Genomic DNA, 16,047 nt, shown 5'->3' with positions numbered 1-16,047 from the left:
GTGGAGTTTGCACATTTTCCCTGTGTCTGCGCGGGTTTCCTCTGGGTGCTCCGGTTTCCCCCCATAGCCCAAAGATGTGCAGGGTAAGTGGATTGGCCATGCCAAATTGCCCATACTGCTTAGGTTAGCTGGGTTATTAGGGAATTAGGGGAATGGGTCTGGGTGGAATGCTCATTCGAATGGGCGATGTGGCCTGTTTCCACATCATACAGATTCAATGAACTTCAATGAAAATTGACAGCAGGTGAAAGGCCAGGGGGGAGTGGTCCAGGTGTTTAATTCCTTGAGTGCTGTTGGAACTGCACCTGGTCAGGCAAGTGGAGAATATTCCATCACATTTCTGACTTGTATATTGTTAATGGTGAACAGACATTACTGCCCACAAAGTTCCTAGCTGTGACATGCTCTTGTAGCAACAGTATTTATACAACTGGTCCAATTAAGCTTCTGATCAGTGATGATTGGTGTGGACAGTGGGGGATTCAACAATAGCACTACTGTTGATTATAAAGGGGTGATATGTAGATTATCTATTATTAGACATGAATTTTGCTTGGCACATGTGTGGCATGAATATTCATTGCCACTTTTAAGTCCAATATTGAATATTGTCCTTGAGTTGCTATGTATGAACGAGGGCTGCTTCAGTATTTGAGGTATTGTAAATGGTACTGAACATTGTGAAATCACCAGAAACATCTGCACTTCTGACCTTATCATGACAGGAAGATCACTGATGAAGCAGCTGAAAAATGTTGGATCCAGGGCATTACTATGAGGAACACCTGCAGGGATGTCCTGGGACTGAGATGTTTAACCTTTAGTAACCATAATGATCTTCCTTTGTGCTAGATATGGCTTTTTCTCCAATTCTCACTCAGTCCAATTTTGGTAGGGTTCCTTGATGCCATGCTCTGTCTAATCTTACCTTGCTGTCAAAAAAACAGTTATTCTCACCTCACCTCTTTTGTTCATGTTTGAACCAAGTTTGTAATGAGGTCTTGGCAGAACCAAACTGAATGTTATTGACTAGTATATTTAAGTGCATGAGATTGGTTTAGTGTAGTGTACCAAGATGTTTAGAGAATTGCTCAGCAGACAGGAACAAAGAACAGGAAGAAATGTTTCTTTTCTGAATATCAGTCAGTGACTAGTGGGATACCACAGGGATCAGTGCTTAGAGCTAGGCTAATCGTAACATATAATAATGATTAGATTCATTAATTAGATTCCCTACAGTGTGGAAACAGGCCCTTCGGCCTAACAAGTCCACACTGCCCCTTGAAGCATCCCACTCAGACCCATCTCCCTATAGCCCACAGACCCCTGAACACTATGGGTAATTTAGCACGGCCGATCTACTTACCCTGAACATCTTCGGACTGTGGGAGCAAACCGGAGCACCCGGAGGAAACACACGCAGACACTGGGAGAATGTGCAACCTCTACACAGGCAATGATTTAGATGTAGGAACTAAATGTAATATCTCCAAGTTTGTAGCCAATGCTGGGTGGGAGGGAAACTGTGAGGAGGATGCAGAGATGCTTCAGTGCGATTTTGACAAGTTAAGTAAGTGGGCAACTGCATGGCAGATGAAGTACAATGCGGATAAATGTAATGTTATCCACTTCAGAGTAAAAACAGGGAGATGGGTTATTTTTTGAATGCCAACGGATTTGTTATCCACATCAGAGCGAAAATCAGGGAGATAGATTATTGAATGCCAATTGCTTTGGAAAGGCAGCAGTTCCATGAGATCTGGGTGTTTTTATGCGCCGATTGCTGAAAGTAAGCATGCATGTACAGCAGCCTGTGAAGAAGCAAATGGTATGTTGGCCATCATAGCACCAGATTTGAGCACAGGAGCAGAGATGCTTTGTTGTAATTGTACAAGACCTTGCTGGAGTATTGTGTGCAGTTTAGATCCCCTTATGTGAGGAAGAATTTTTTCTTTTGACTCTGTATGGAGCACACAGACATTCTGAAGAAGTATCATATCAGTCTTTCCGCAGATGCTGCCAAACCTGATGAATCTCTTCAGTATTCATTGTTTTCTGAAGATTTACCAGTTTAACTCGTAGGATGACAGGTCCGACTATGAAGAGAAACTGGTCTAATTAGGACTAGATTAATTGGGGTTTACAAGAATAATGAGGGGTTGGGGGTGGAGGTGGTATAGTGTTATCATAAAAAAACCTATAGTATTCTAACAGACCAGCCACGATAAATGCAGGAAAGATATCTCTAATGACCAGGGAATCCAGAACCAATGATCACAACCTAAGGGTATGGGGTAAGCTGTTTAGGACTGAGATGGGGAATTGCCTCACCCAGATGGCGGTGAGCCTGTAGAATTCTTTGCCACATTGTTGAAAGTTATTGAGCTCAAAACAGTGAATGTTTTCAAGGATTTAGGTATAGTTATCGGGGATAAAGGGATCAAAATACATGGGGAGAAAGCAGGAATAGAGTTGGATGATTTGCATTATCAGCCTTGATCCGACTGAATGGCTGAGCAGGCTCAAAGGCCCAAATGACCTAACAAAAACAGAAATTGCTGGAAAAGTTCAGCAAGTCTGTCAGCATCTAGAGAGAAATCAGAGTTAACAGAACTAATGGCAGCTCAGAGAAAAAAAGAATGTTTTTCATGCAGAAAATAGAGTGGGGAGAAGGGCTAAGGAGTAAACGATAGGTGGAGATAGAGCCCGCAAAGAGAGAAAAACAGCTGGACAGACAAAGGATTGGATAAAAATCAGCCTAGGAGAACAAATAGTTACTAATGAGGAGATTTAAGATTAACAATAGGTTGTGTGAAAAAACAGACCATGTGATTTTAAGGCCTGGTGTGGAAGTTGGGTAAGGACATTGGGAAAGGTGTCTCTAGCCTTAAAATTGTTGAATTTGATTCTGAGTCCAGAAGGCTGCAGAGTTCCCAAATAGAAAATGAGATGCTGGGGCCAAATGACCTATTCCTGCTCCTAACTTACATGTTACTATGAAATTGTTGAACAAGTGCCACTTGATTTCACTATTGTGAGCTATTCTATCATTTTGCTGTTGATTGAGAATAGACTAGGAATATGAGAAATGAGAAAATTACTATGATAGGATGAGATAGAAAATGTAAATCTAAGTGTAAATCATTAGGTAAAGCCAGTGGTTGCAAAAATATAAAAGGGCAAAGCTAAAGACTTTGTATCTGAATTCACATAGCACTCAAAACAAATCAACTGATTCTGCAAAACAAAATGAATAAATACAATTTGATAGCCTTTGCAGAGATGAAGTTGCAAGATGCCACAGATTGGGAATTGAGGATTGAAGGATACGTGACATTTAAGAAGGACAAAAATCTAGGAAATGGTTGGTGGGGGGGTGGCTTTGTTAATTAATAGTATCAACATAACAGAGAAAAATTACACAAGCTCACTAAACTTTGAAAAATCAGATGGGGATAAATTGCCTAAATGAAGAGTTCATAGAATGTTTTGAGGCTAGTTTTTTGGAACCAACTGGAGTTAATCAGAAATTGAGCAGTACTCAATCTGATGTTTTGTAGCAAGATAGAATTAATGATCTTACTCATAGATAGCAGCAATCATGACAGAATTGAATTTTGTGTTCGGTTTGAGCAAAAAAAGTGTGGTTTCAAAATTAGTATTCTGAACTTAAATAAGTGCATTTGGAATGATACAAAAGCAGAGCTAGTTAACGTGATCTGGCAAAGTGAGCTGTGAAGATGCCATAAAGAAGCTATAAAGGCATAGACTAAATAAGTGGGCAAAAGTTATAGCAAATCCATGGCCACTCCACCCAGCCTCTGCATCCCTGGATACAACAGACAGTTTAGCATATCAATCCACCTAAACTGCACAACTTTGGTCTGTGGGAAGAAACTAGAGCACCTGGCAGAAGCCCACACAGAACATGCAAAGTCCACATAGGCAGTCACTCAGTGCTGGATCCCTGGCAGTATGTGGCAACGTTGTTGACTACTAACCCACCACAGACAGTCATCCACTGCTGGATCCCTGGCACTATGTGGCAATGTTGCTGACTACTGGGCCATCATATCCTCTAGCTCCACACAAAAATTACAATTGTGGTCCTTAATGGGGCTTATACTTTTACACTTAATGTAACTGTAAAAAATAACTTTAGATTTCACTGTACTTTACTGCCAGTATCCTTTCATTTTCCCTTTTACCTCTCCTAACTTTCCTTCTAAGTTGTATATTCTATGGTTGTCTAGGGTTCTTCTGTTTTGAGCCCTTGATATTTTCCATAAGCCTTCCTTTCTTCACTTAATCTAATATTCCTTGAAATCGACAGTTCACAGAATTTGAAGTTATCACCTTTATTGAAACATGTTGACAGTATTCTCCATATTTCTCCACATTGTTCTGTCCATATTTCCTTCTTGAATGCATCCCACTGTTCTGAAACAGATTTCCTAAAAGTACCTCCTCCCAGTCTACTGTAGCCAAATCATATCTGATCTTATTAAAATCAACCTAACCCCCGGTAGAGAAATCTGATTTCATGCTCTCCCACACAAAGCCATGCTGACTCTCTCTAATAAGTCCATTTGTTTCCAAATGTGCATAAATTCTGTTATCAGAATCTCCTGCAGTAATTTTCCTACTGTTAATGCAAGGTTCACTGGCTTAAAATTTTCCAGATTATTCCTGTTGCCTTTCTTAAACAAAAGGACAACATTGACTATTCTCCAATTTTCCGTGAGCTCGAATGTGGCTAAAGAGGATATAAAGGTCTTTTGTCAAAACCGAGAAGGATCAAGTTGTATCTGGCAAGTAAACATTCAGTATGTCTGCCTGGTCTAAGCACAACTACCCGTTGGGTCATCCCATCAAAGCTCCAGGGTCCCTCTACCCAAACTGCAGGACCAAGGAATGCACTTGGATATAGAGGGGTGGCACGGTGGCTCAGTGGTTAGCACTGCAGCCTCACAGCGCCTGAGACCCAGGTTCGATTTCAGCCTCAGGAACTATCTGTATGGAGTTTGCACATTCTCCCCGTGTCTGCGTGGGTTTCCTCCTGGTGCTCCGGTTTCCTCCCACAGCCGGAAAGATGTGCAGGCTAGGTAGATTGGCCATGCTAAATTGCCCGTAGCGTTCAGGGGTGTGTGGATTATAGGGGGATGGGTCTGTGTGGGATACTTCAGGGGGCAGTGTGGAATTTTTGGGCCAAAGGGCCTGTTTCCACACTGGGGAATCTAATCTAATCTATAGAGGGTAGGAGAAAAGGAAGAAAACATTGCAAGGACAGTTTGATGGTACAGGTGAACCAGGTTGTCTCATTTTTCTAAATTTGTATACATTTTTTGTGAACTTTAACTTTCATGCATCTGGTTTTCAGTGTGTTTGTGTAGGTGCTAAATGTATTGTCAGAACATCCAGCAACAGTTCATTCCAAATGTATAGATTCATGCAATGCACTTTGCACATAGAGCTGATGACATCAGGAATACTCAGATGGAACAACAGATTTGTGTGCTGCTGGAACTGATTGATGATTCTCAAGTGTGCATTGTCTGTGTACAAAGCAGGAACAATGGATATACCAGGGAGTATGCATCCTATAGACCTTTACTCTAGACCTTTTAGGTGCATATGACCGATGTAGTTCCCCTTTAAAAGCCACTGAATAGTTTGTCCTTAAGCTTCCTCCCTGACAGGTTGAGTCATTTAACCCTCCCACTCCAAATGTGGTTTCAGCCATTTTCTTTTCGTAGTGCATTTTTGATTTAGACAGTGGAATGTGACCCTGATACAGCAACTTCCAGCCTCAGCTTAACCATATAAGTGAGTCTCTTAATATCCACCTCCCCTTCCGAGTAGCTCATCCTGAGTTGTCATTAGGATTCTTGATTCCACAAGTCCCAATATCTGTTTACACTCCCCTACACCCACCTACCCTTCCCAAACAGTCCTAGACATATGCCTAGTGTAGTCAGTCACATCAATCCCTTTAAAGTTAGGGTGATGCCAACTGTTAACAATCCAACTCCTTCTTTCTGACCTTCCCAGCCACACTTTACAGTCTGCCCCCCTTCAAAATCCTGCTGCACTGTTCACAATTATACTGCAGCACCCAGTGCCAAAGACTAAAGTGCAGAAGTGTCAAGGCCCAGTGCATCTGTGACTGATAAATTGCTAAGGATGATGTCAAGTGAGTTGTTCTCTCCTAGACCACCTCAAACACTATTTGATAGTTCTTTCTTAGCCAGTTCGATCAGTTTGGTTGTACCAAGCCAAGCTTGGTGATGGGCATTGGAATCATCCTCCCAATTAGTATTACTAGGATCTCACTTAGGATCTCAAAGGAATGACACTTAATAGCTGGTCCACCTCTGGTCTCTGTAACAATGTCTAGCACACCATTGTAAACTGAAACTCCTTGTGAACATGTAATACACTGTATCCTGTTGACCGATAGAATAGTGGAAGGAGACTTCATCATGAGAAGCAATGCATACAGCATTGTGAATTGGCCTGCTCATACAACCATAATCAGCAGGAGGTTTCCTTGTCAATGTTCAACCTGATGCCATAAGATTTAGGACAATTCCCTCCCAATGTATACCACTGCCACCACCTCTCGTGGTCTGTCCCACCAGTGGAAAAGAATCTACCCACATGACAGTGGTATCTTGGACTGGTATCTAATAGATATACTTTCATGAGTATGAATATATTAGGCTATCGCTTGACTACTTTCTGAGATGATGCCCCCAATTTTAGGAAGACTTTTCAGAGGGAACAGGACTGTGTTTTGCATTGTCAGTTTCAGTGCCTTGGTCAAGGCTGAGTGATATATCAGTTTCATTCCTTTTTCTGAGTTTCAGAGCAATTTAGAACATAGAACATTACAGCACAGTACAGGCCCTTCAGCCCTCGATGTTGTGCCGACCTGCCATACCAATCTCAAGCCCATCTAACCTACACTATTCCATGTACGTCCATATGCTTATCCAATGACGACTTAAATGTACCTAAAGTTGGCAAATCTACTACCGTTGCAGGCAAAGCGTTCCATTCCCTTACTACTCTCTGAGTAAAGAAACTACCTCTGACATCTGTCCTATATCTTTCACCCCTCAATTTGAAGCTATGCCCCCTTGTGCTCGCCATCACCATCCTAGGAAAAAGGCTCTCCCTATCCACCCTATCTGACCCTCTGATTATTTTATATGTTTCAATTAAGTCCCCTCTCAACCTTCTTCTCTCTAACGAAAACAGCCTCAAGACCCCCAGCCCTTCCTCGTAAGACCCTCCCTCCATACCAGGCAACATCCTAGTAAATCTTTTCTGCACCCTTTCCAAAGCTTCCACGTCCTTCTTATAATGCGGTGACCAGAACTGTACACAATACTCCACGTGCGGCCGCACCAGAGTTTTGTACAGCTTTACCAAAACCTCTTGATTCCGGAACTCGATCCCTCTATTAATAAAAGCTAAAACACTGTATGCCTTCTTAACAGCCCTGTCAACCTGGGTGGCAACTTTCAAGGATCTGTGTACATGGATACCGAGATCTCTCTGCTCATCTACACTACCAAGAATCTTACCATTAGCTCTGTACTTTGCCTTCTGGTTACTCCTACCAAAGTGCATCACCTCACACTTGTCCACATTAAACTCCATTTGCCACCTCTCAGCCCAGCTCTGCAGCTTATCTATGTCTCTCTGCAACCTACAGCATCCTTCGTCACTATCCACAACTCCACTGACCTTAGTGTCGTCTGCAAATTTACTAGCCCATCCTTCTACGCCCTCATCCAGGTCATTTATAAAAATGACAAACAGCAGTGGACCCAACACCGACCCTTGTGGTACACCACTAGTAACTGGTCTCCAGGATGAACATTTCCCATCAACTACCACCCTCTGTCTTCTTTCAGCAAGCCAATTTCCAATCCAATCTGCTATATCTCCCACAATTCCATTCCTCCGCATTTTGTACAATAGCCTATTGTGGGGAACCTTATCGGACGCCTTGCTGAAATCCATATACACCACATCAACTGGTTTCCTCTCATCTACCTGTTTGGTCACCTTCTCAAAGAACTCAATAAGGTTTGTGAGGCACGACCTTCCCTTCACAAAACCGTGCTGACTATCCCTAATCAATTTATTCTTTTCTAGATGATTATAAATCCTATCCCTTATCACCTTTTCCAACACTTTACCAACAACTGAGGTAAGGCTCACTGGTCTATAATTACCAGGATTGTCTCTACTCCCCTTCATGAACAGGGAAACCACATTTGCTATCCTCCAGTCATCTGGCACTATTCCTGTAGACAATGACAATTAAAGATCAATGCCAAAGGCTCGGCAATCTCCTCCCTGGCTTCCCAGAGGATCCGAGGATAAATCCCATCCAGCCCAGGGGACTTATCTATCTTCACCCTCTGAAGGATTTCTAATACCTCTTCCTTGTAAACCTCAATCCCACCTAGTCTAGTAGTCTGTATCTCAGTATTCTCCTTGACAACATTGTTATTTTCTAGAGTGAATACTGTTGAAAAATATTCATTTAGTGCTTCGCCTATCTCATCTGACTCCACACACAACTTACCACTACTATCCTTGATTGGGCCTAATCTTACTTTCGTCATTCTTTTATTCCTTAAATACCTATAGAAAGCCTCAGGGTTTACCCTGATCCTATCCGCCAACAACTTCTCATGTCTCCTCCTGGCTCTTCTGAGCTCTCTCTTTAGGTCTTTCCTGGCTACCTCATAGCCCTCAAGTGCCCTAACTGAGCCTTCACATCTCATCCTAACATAAGCCGCCCTCTTCCTCTTGACCAGAGATTCCATCTCCTTCGTAAACCACGGCTCCCGCACTCCACAGCTTCTCCCTGCCTGACAGGTACGTACTTATCTAGGACACACAGGAGCTTTTCCTTGAATAAGCTCCACATTTCTACTGTGCCCATCCCCTGCAGTTTCCTTCCCCATCCTATGGTCCCTAAATCTGCCTGTGTGGAGTTTGCACATTCTCCGAGTGTCTGCGTGAGTTTCCTCAGGGTGCTCCGGTTTCCTCCCACAATATAAAGTAGTGCAGGTTAGTAGATTGGCCATGCTAAATTGCCCGTAGCATTCAGGGTTGTGTGGATTATAGGAGGATGGGTCTGGGTGGGATGCTTCAAGGGGCAGTGTTCAAGGGACTTGTTGGGCCGAAGGGCCTGTTTCCACACTGTAGGGAATCTAATCTAATCTAAACCCACCTAATCTACACCTCCCTGAACACGATGGGCAATTTTACATGGCCAATCCACTTACCCTGCACATCTTTGGACTGTGGGAAGAAATCGTACAACCCGGAGGAAACCCACGCAGACATGGAGAGAATGTGCAAACTCCGCACAGACAGTTGCCCGAGGCTGGAATCAAACCCGGGTCCCTGGTGCTGTGAGGCAGCAGTGCTAACCACTGTGCGACCATGCCTCCCGAATTTAACCCATATTCCTCTAAACCCTTCCTATTCATGTATCCAGCCAGATGCCTTTTAAATGTTGTTTTAGCAGTGTCCACCACCTCCTCTGGCAGCTTATTCCATACAAGCATCACCCTCTGCATAAAAAGATTGCTACGTCAGTGTCTTTTAAATCACTACCTGCTCACCTTAAACCTACACCCTCTAGCTTTGGACTCCTCTAACCTGGGGAAAAGACCTGGCTATTCATCCTAGCCAGGCCCCCCATGATTTTATGAACTTCTGGAAGGCCACCCCTCAGTCTCTAACACTCCAAGTAAAATAGCCCCAGCCTATCTAGCATCTCCCTAAAACTCAAACCCTCCAACCCTGGCAACATAATTTTAAATCTTTTCTGAATCCTTTCAAGTTTTACAACATCTTTCCTAAAGCAGGGAGACCAGAATTGAATGCATTTTTCCAAAAATGGTCTAACTAATGTTCTTATCAGTTGCAACATGTCACCCCAATGCCTATACTCGATACACTACATGTCTACAGAATGCAGTTACCTCTTGTACTTTATACAAAAACAAAATACAAATTCCTCTGGTAAGGTCATTGTAGCCTGGGGAGCCAGAAAGGTGTTCTAATATCCGTATAAAGCTCATGATTTCAGATCCTCACTAGTACTGCAAACCTGCGTAAAGACCTCCATAATGTGGGAATTGAAGCACCATCGGATTGTCCAGATAACAGAACACGAAGAAGAGTGGGTCCACAAGCTGAAGGGAGACCATCAAGATGTCCAGGTGAAAGACAGAACACCAGGTAGTCCAAAATGGAGCCAAAGACGAGGCAGTAGAGAGTGTATCAGAGCAGCCCATATAGGAAATCTCTCCCCAGATGAGAAGACTCAGGGGGAATGTCCAACGGATGATTCAAGTTGTTATGCATGGAGTATTTGCAGCTCTCTAGTGATGCAAAACCAGTCCAAAGAGGACCAACGTCCACTCTTCATTGATCTGGCGAAATCAATACCAAGCAGGATGTCCAATGCTTCAATCACTTCGACCAAAGAGCAGACAAAAAGCCAGCACATCCAATGCCAAGCTGCTGTCATTTAACTTTACTCCCCTTGCATCAGTACATCCCCAATTCAGGTTTGAGTCACACTACACGCTCGGTGCTCCGTCAGCGAACCTAACCGGGTTGTTGTTTGCAGTCGTGGCTGCATCAGGAGGGGCACCGTCTCAGATAGAGAAGTGCACGTGTGGAGGTTACCAAGTTCCAGGCCCCTAAAAGATCATGATAAAAGATAGGGTGTCCTGTAATGTACACTCATTTGGGACTGGGTAGGGTGGAGGGGTAGTGCTGTCAAGTCAAAGTTCCCTTTGCCTTTATGTCCGGTATCACCAACAGCCAGAATGAAACAGGATGTCAGTGTGTGGGCACTAAACATCAGAATATTTCACAATCGAAACTTACTACCTTAACATTTTACTGAAACCCTGCATGTACACAGATTTGCTTACAATAAGTGTTCTCCAAGAAAAATTGCCAACTAGTCATGCCTGGCTTTGCTGCAATTATCCACATGCAAAAGTTTTGATGTAAACTACCAGATTACATCTTACATGTCAATTTAAACATTAACTACCAAGTATTATAAGTTATTATAAGTTAATTATAACTTTCAGCAAATGACTCCAGTTTTGCTCAGGCTCCTTAATGCCCCACTCTGTCAAATGTGGCCTTGTTGTCAAGGACTGTCACACTCTCTTCACCTCAGGAATTCAGCTTTTTGTCCATGTTTGAGCCAAGGCTGAAATGAGGCCAGGGCCAGTCTCTGTCTCAGTCAGCAGGTTGTTGCTAAGCATGTGCTGCTTGATAGCACTCAATCACACCTGCAATTAAGAGCAGACTGAACAATTGCACTAGTTGGATTTATCCTTCTTGTGTACAGGGCATACCTAGACTATTTTCACATTGTTATATAACCAACAATGCAGCTATACTGGAACAGCTTAGCCAGGGGAGAAGCAAGTTCTTGAGTACATGTCTCCAGTCCTATTGCCAGAATGTATTCAGGGCCTATTGCTTTTGCAGTATCCAGTGCCTCCAATTTTTTTTGCTGAATCAAATCACCAGTTTTCAGACATCTGTGGTGCTGGGGACTCTGAGGTGATAGACGTGGATCATCCACTTAATACTAGTCATTCAATATGGTTCCAATTCTGCTTACCAGAGAGTGAAGTTCAGAAAGGTCAATATGTAAACATTAACCCTGAGGCTGCTTGCTGAAGCAATTTCAACTGCATGCAACTGAACTGGTGGGCGTGTGTAAAATCAGAGCAACATCAGTGGTCAGTGACCTCCCTTCCCTCACCCCTGTAATTACTTGGGGGATTAACTGAAACACTATGGATATTTCAGGAATAAGAAATGACAATGAAAAGGTAAGCAATGTTCCTTTTTAGGAATCTTAAAGCTAACTATGAAGACCAAATGAGTTTTAATCATGGCAGGCAAAACCAGCAGAGTTGGTAGTGTGACCTGTCTTTGTGGTATGTGATCAATCCTATAGGCATTCTCCCAACTGTCAAAGCTTGTTCTATTGAGGAGCTTGAGCAATGGTTGGAGACACTACATTCACAAGCCTGAGAACCACATGAATGTATCATTAGAGAGGCTCCTATACTGCAGTTGAAGGGAATGAGGGATCACTGGTTAGAAAGGAACAGGCAATAATGCAAGAATAAAGTCCTACTCACATCACTTGCAAGTTTGGAAGCTGCTGAGTGCACTGATTTCTTGAGTGACAGAGGCAACACACTGGCACTAAGAGGTCTAACTGTGTATGGGAGAAGAATAAAGGAGTATTAGGGTATTCAATAGGGGACCAGCCAGTCATTTCTTGGCTGCAGAAAGGACTCTGGGAAGGTGTTTCCTCCGTGCTAGGGTCAAGGACGTTGCTGAAGGGGGAAGTGGTAAGACAGGCTGTGGTACACATTGGTATCAAAGATATAGGTGGAATGAGAGATGCAGTCTTTCACGAAGAGTTCAGCAAGTTAAGCAGTGGATTACAATCATTGAGGCCCTGCTTTTAATCTCAAGATTAGCTGCCATGTGCTAGTGAGTCCAAAATAGAAAGACATGAATGTTTAAGTGCTAGGAGTATTGTTAGTCGTGCCTTAAGGCTGTGGAATGACAGAATTGCAGAAGGACAAGACTGGCAATTCAACATTGTGTTGTATGGGACTTAACCTCTATTATGTTTTAAGAGCTGATATTGCCTTCCTGATTAAGGAGTCACCTACTGCAGTAAGTAAGGTCAGTATCTCATTAAATGAGGCTTTGTGAGTAGCATGTAGGAATAAAACGGGGGACAGGCATGCTGATAGGAGTCTGTAGGCATTCACAGTCAGATGACTACTAAGGAGTAGGCATGTAGATAATTCACCAAGCTGTGAGGAAAATTATTCTTCGCCATACAGCACAAACATTCTTCAGGCCAATCTGCCTGCACTTGGCCCATAATCCCTCCATACATTTCTTATTGATCTGATTATCTAAATATCTGAAATATTGAACTGTACTAGCATTCACGACTTCCTCCTGGAAATTCATTCTACACGCAAACCACACTTTAAACAAAAAAGCCCCTCATGTCTGTCTTAAATCTTTCTCCTCTCTCATTTTAAAAAATGGCCCCTGTCGTGAAATCCCCCCAAATCTAGAGAAATGACACCTGCCATTCATCTTGTCTGTACCCCTCATGATTTTATAAACCTCTGAAGTCACCCTGCACCTCCTACACTCCAGGAAAAGTCCCACCCTGCCCAGTCACTCTCTGTAATTTACATTTTTCACTCCCAGCAACACCCTGGTAAATCTCTTCTGAACCTTCTCTTTGATATTGTTCTGTATAACTGGGTGACTAGAACTAGACACTACTCCAGAAGAGATCTCACCATCATCCTGTCCAACATTGATATTAAAGGGGATCAAATTACCAAGAATGCTGCTAAGGGTGCAGAAATCTTAACTTATTCAAGTGAACATGTTTAACCTGTACATGAAACAAATCTAAAGTGTAACAATTCTGCACTTACCTTTTGACCAACCCAACTTCACCCCCATGAAGTTATCAGCTGGGGAATATTTTGGAGGTAATCATCAGAGTTAGCTTTAAGAAAAAGTATAAGGACAGAAACATAGAAAATAGCAGGAGTAGGCCATATGGTCATAGCTGATAAGCCAACTCATTACCCTATTCTTGCTTTCTCTCCATACACTTCCATCTCTTTGGCCTGAAGAACAATATCTAAATCCTTGAATATTCAGTGATTTGGCCTCTGCTACTTTTAGTGGCAAAGGATTCCACAGGCTCACTTCCTCTGAAGAAATGTCACCTTATTCTCAGTTTGGAATGGGCTATTCCACATTCTTAGACTGTGACCACTGGTTCTGGACTCATGTCATAGAGCATCCTTCATACCTTGTTTAGTCTCTTGTAGAATTTTAAAGGATCCTGTGGGATTCCCATTCTTCCTGAACTCATCCAATCTCTTCCTATGTTGTTCCTGCTATCTCAGGCACAAGTCTGGTAAACCTTCACTGGTCTCCATCCATAGTTAAAACATCCATCCTCCAATCAGGAGACTGTGCATTTAATGTTCCACGTATGGCCTCAAGTTCCTGTACAATTACAGGAATACATTTATCAGCATGATATCAAATCCTCTTATATGTAGGCCAGCATACGATTTAGATATTGTTGACCAACATTATTACTTGATCTGGTTAGTGAACGCAAACACTCCAAACTCTGATTTTTAATCAAACAAAGTCAATTGTTAGCTGACAGAACAAGTGACTGTCTCCTGCTATAAAGTACTACAATCTTTTCCCCAAAACCATATTAAGTAGGAGCAGTGAGTCAAGTTCAGATCTCACTGGCTAGACACTAACATGTCAACTACCAGTGTTGTGGTCTCTCGCTTCCAAACTCAGGATTTTATTTCAGAAATATACTTTAACACAAAAGCAGGGATTTTTATGATTAAGGCATATATACAATTTGGTTCTGCAAACTTGCATATCAATTCAACAAACTCAATTCAACACTAGTTTGACTGTCCATAAAACTAAAGACCCCTCTTACACAAAACACTAACCTTCCTATCTTTGACCCCTAGGAGGGTTTGATTTTAACCGAACAGACCCTCACTTAACTTTAGATCTCAAACAGTAGCCTTTCCCCAATGTTCCTTGACAGTAGCTGCCCCAAACTCCATTTCTCTTTCACCTTGTGATGGTTCCCACATTGTTAGTGAGCAGAATATTTGTACCTTATTTCTCAAGGAGGTGAGACTTGGTACCTGTACTCCATGTAGCAACCTATTAAATGTTATCACTTCAGACATAATCTCACTATTCCAGTTGATCAGATATTTGTCTCATTAGGCAAAATCTGATCTGTTTTTTCCTGCTGTTCGACCTGTATCTTGTGCTCATTTGATTAGTGAGTTGTCCACTTTAACCAGTATGCAATTCAATTTCTGTTCTTGGTAGAAAAGGAATAGGGCTGAGCTGGGATGAAGCAGAGTTGTGAGCTAGCTGAAGTGGACTTTTCAATTTACCAGCACAAATTACACCAAATTTGTTTAAGATTCATATTTGATTTCAGGCCCATTTTCAGCATGGTTCAAAGTTTAATAGGTAGTTTAGTAGGTAAGTCAAAAAATGCTTATTTATTGAATAATACCTGCATTTTGTAGGTCTTGTTCCAGAAGATTATACATTATGCTGACACTACTGTTTTACTTTGGTACACTACAATAACACTTTGCACTGTCTATTCACAGAAACAAACTGTTTCCTGAATCAGCCATTAGGAACATCATGTATCAGATAATACATGGGCTTGCGTTTATCCATAAGCACGGTAGGTTCCTCCTAAAGTCTAGGAGGGCCGTAATCCATCCAGCCATCCATGCTGTGAACAAAAGCAGCAGATGCCACCCTTAGACATAAGTAAACATTTTCTAAACCTCTATCCCATTGACAGTTCAGAAGGGTTGTGTTTTGGCAATACTTAATCTGGCTTTTTTTGAAGTTGAGCAAAATATTAAAATTTCCCATTTGCCCAGCTATTTCTACTTGTAAAACAGGTAGCTTTGTCAGCAATTATGATCAATACATCAGTCAGCATTAGCCTCAGGTCATGCTTAGTAATTGGATTCCAACAAAAATAAACTGCCATTTGAACCATAAACTAGATAATCTCTAACTTCCAAGCTACTAATTTCAAAAAAATGAATTTGTATGAATGCCAACAGTTCAATATGCCTGGATTACATTGATTACAGAAAATGAAACACTTTGGTGTCTTTTATACTAACTGTAAAGTCACATTTTAACTATATTTGAAAGTTTGAATAGCTTTATGCTCCTGTTAGTCAAATCTTCTGGGAATGAAGTGTTCCTTTGTTTGCTTGCTCAAGATCCAAGCATGCTTTAAGCAATGAGGGTAGACTGGGGAGAAAGGAGGGTGGTGTAACAAATTCCATTTTGATAGTCCAACATCACATTCAC

General features: G+C 42.1%; 1 protein-coding gene across 1 annotated transcript in view; it reads left to right on the top strand.

The window, feature by feature from the left end:
* LOC125460404 (serine/threonine-protein kinase MAK-like) overlaps window positions 1-16,047 on the top strand; it is a 220,914-nt gene that overhangs the window by 89,448 nt on the left and 115,419 nt on the right. Inside the window, exon 5 of the mRNA XM_059641068.1 lies at window positions 15,318-15,397. Within this exon, the coding sequence (XP_059497051.1) occupies window positions 15,318-15,397 (80 nt within the window). The remainder of the gene's footprint in view (window positions 1-15,317; window positions 15,398-16,047) is intronic.

This window comes from Stegostoma tigrinum, chromosome 2 (genome assembly GCF_030684315.1).
Source record: "Stegostoma tigrinum isolate sSteTig4 chromosome 2, sSteTig4.hap1, whole genome shotgun sequence".
Taxonomy (NCBI): domain Eukaryota; kingdom Metazoa; phylum Chordata; class Chondrichthyes; order Orectolobiformes; family Stegostomatidae; genus Stegostoma; species Stegostoma tigrinum.
This window is presented reverse-complemented; position numbering and strand designations above follow the sequence as displayed.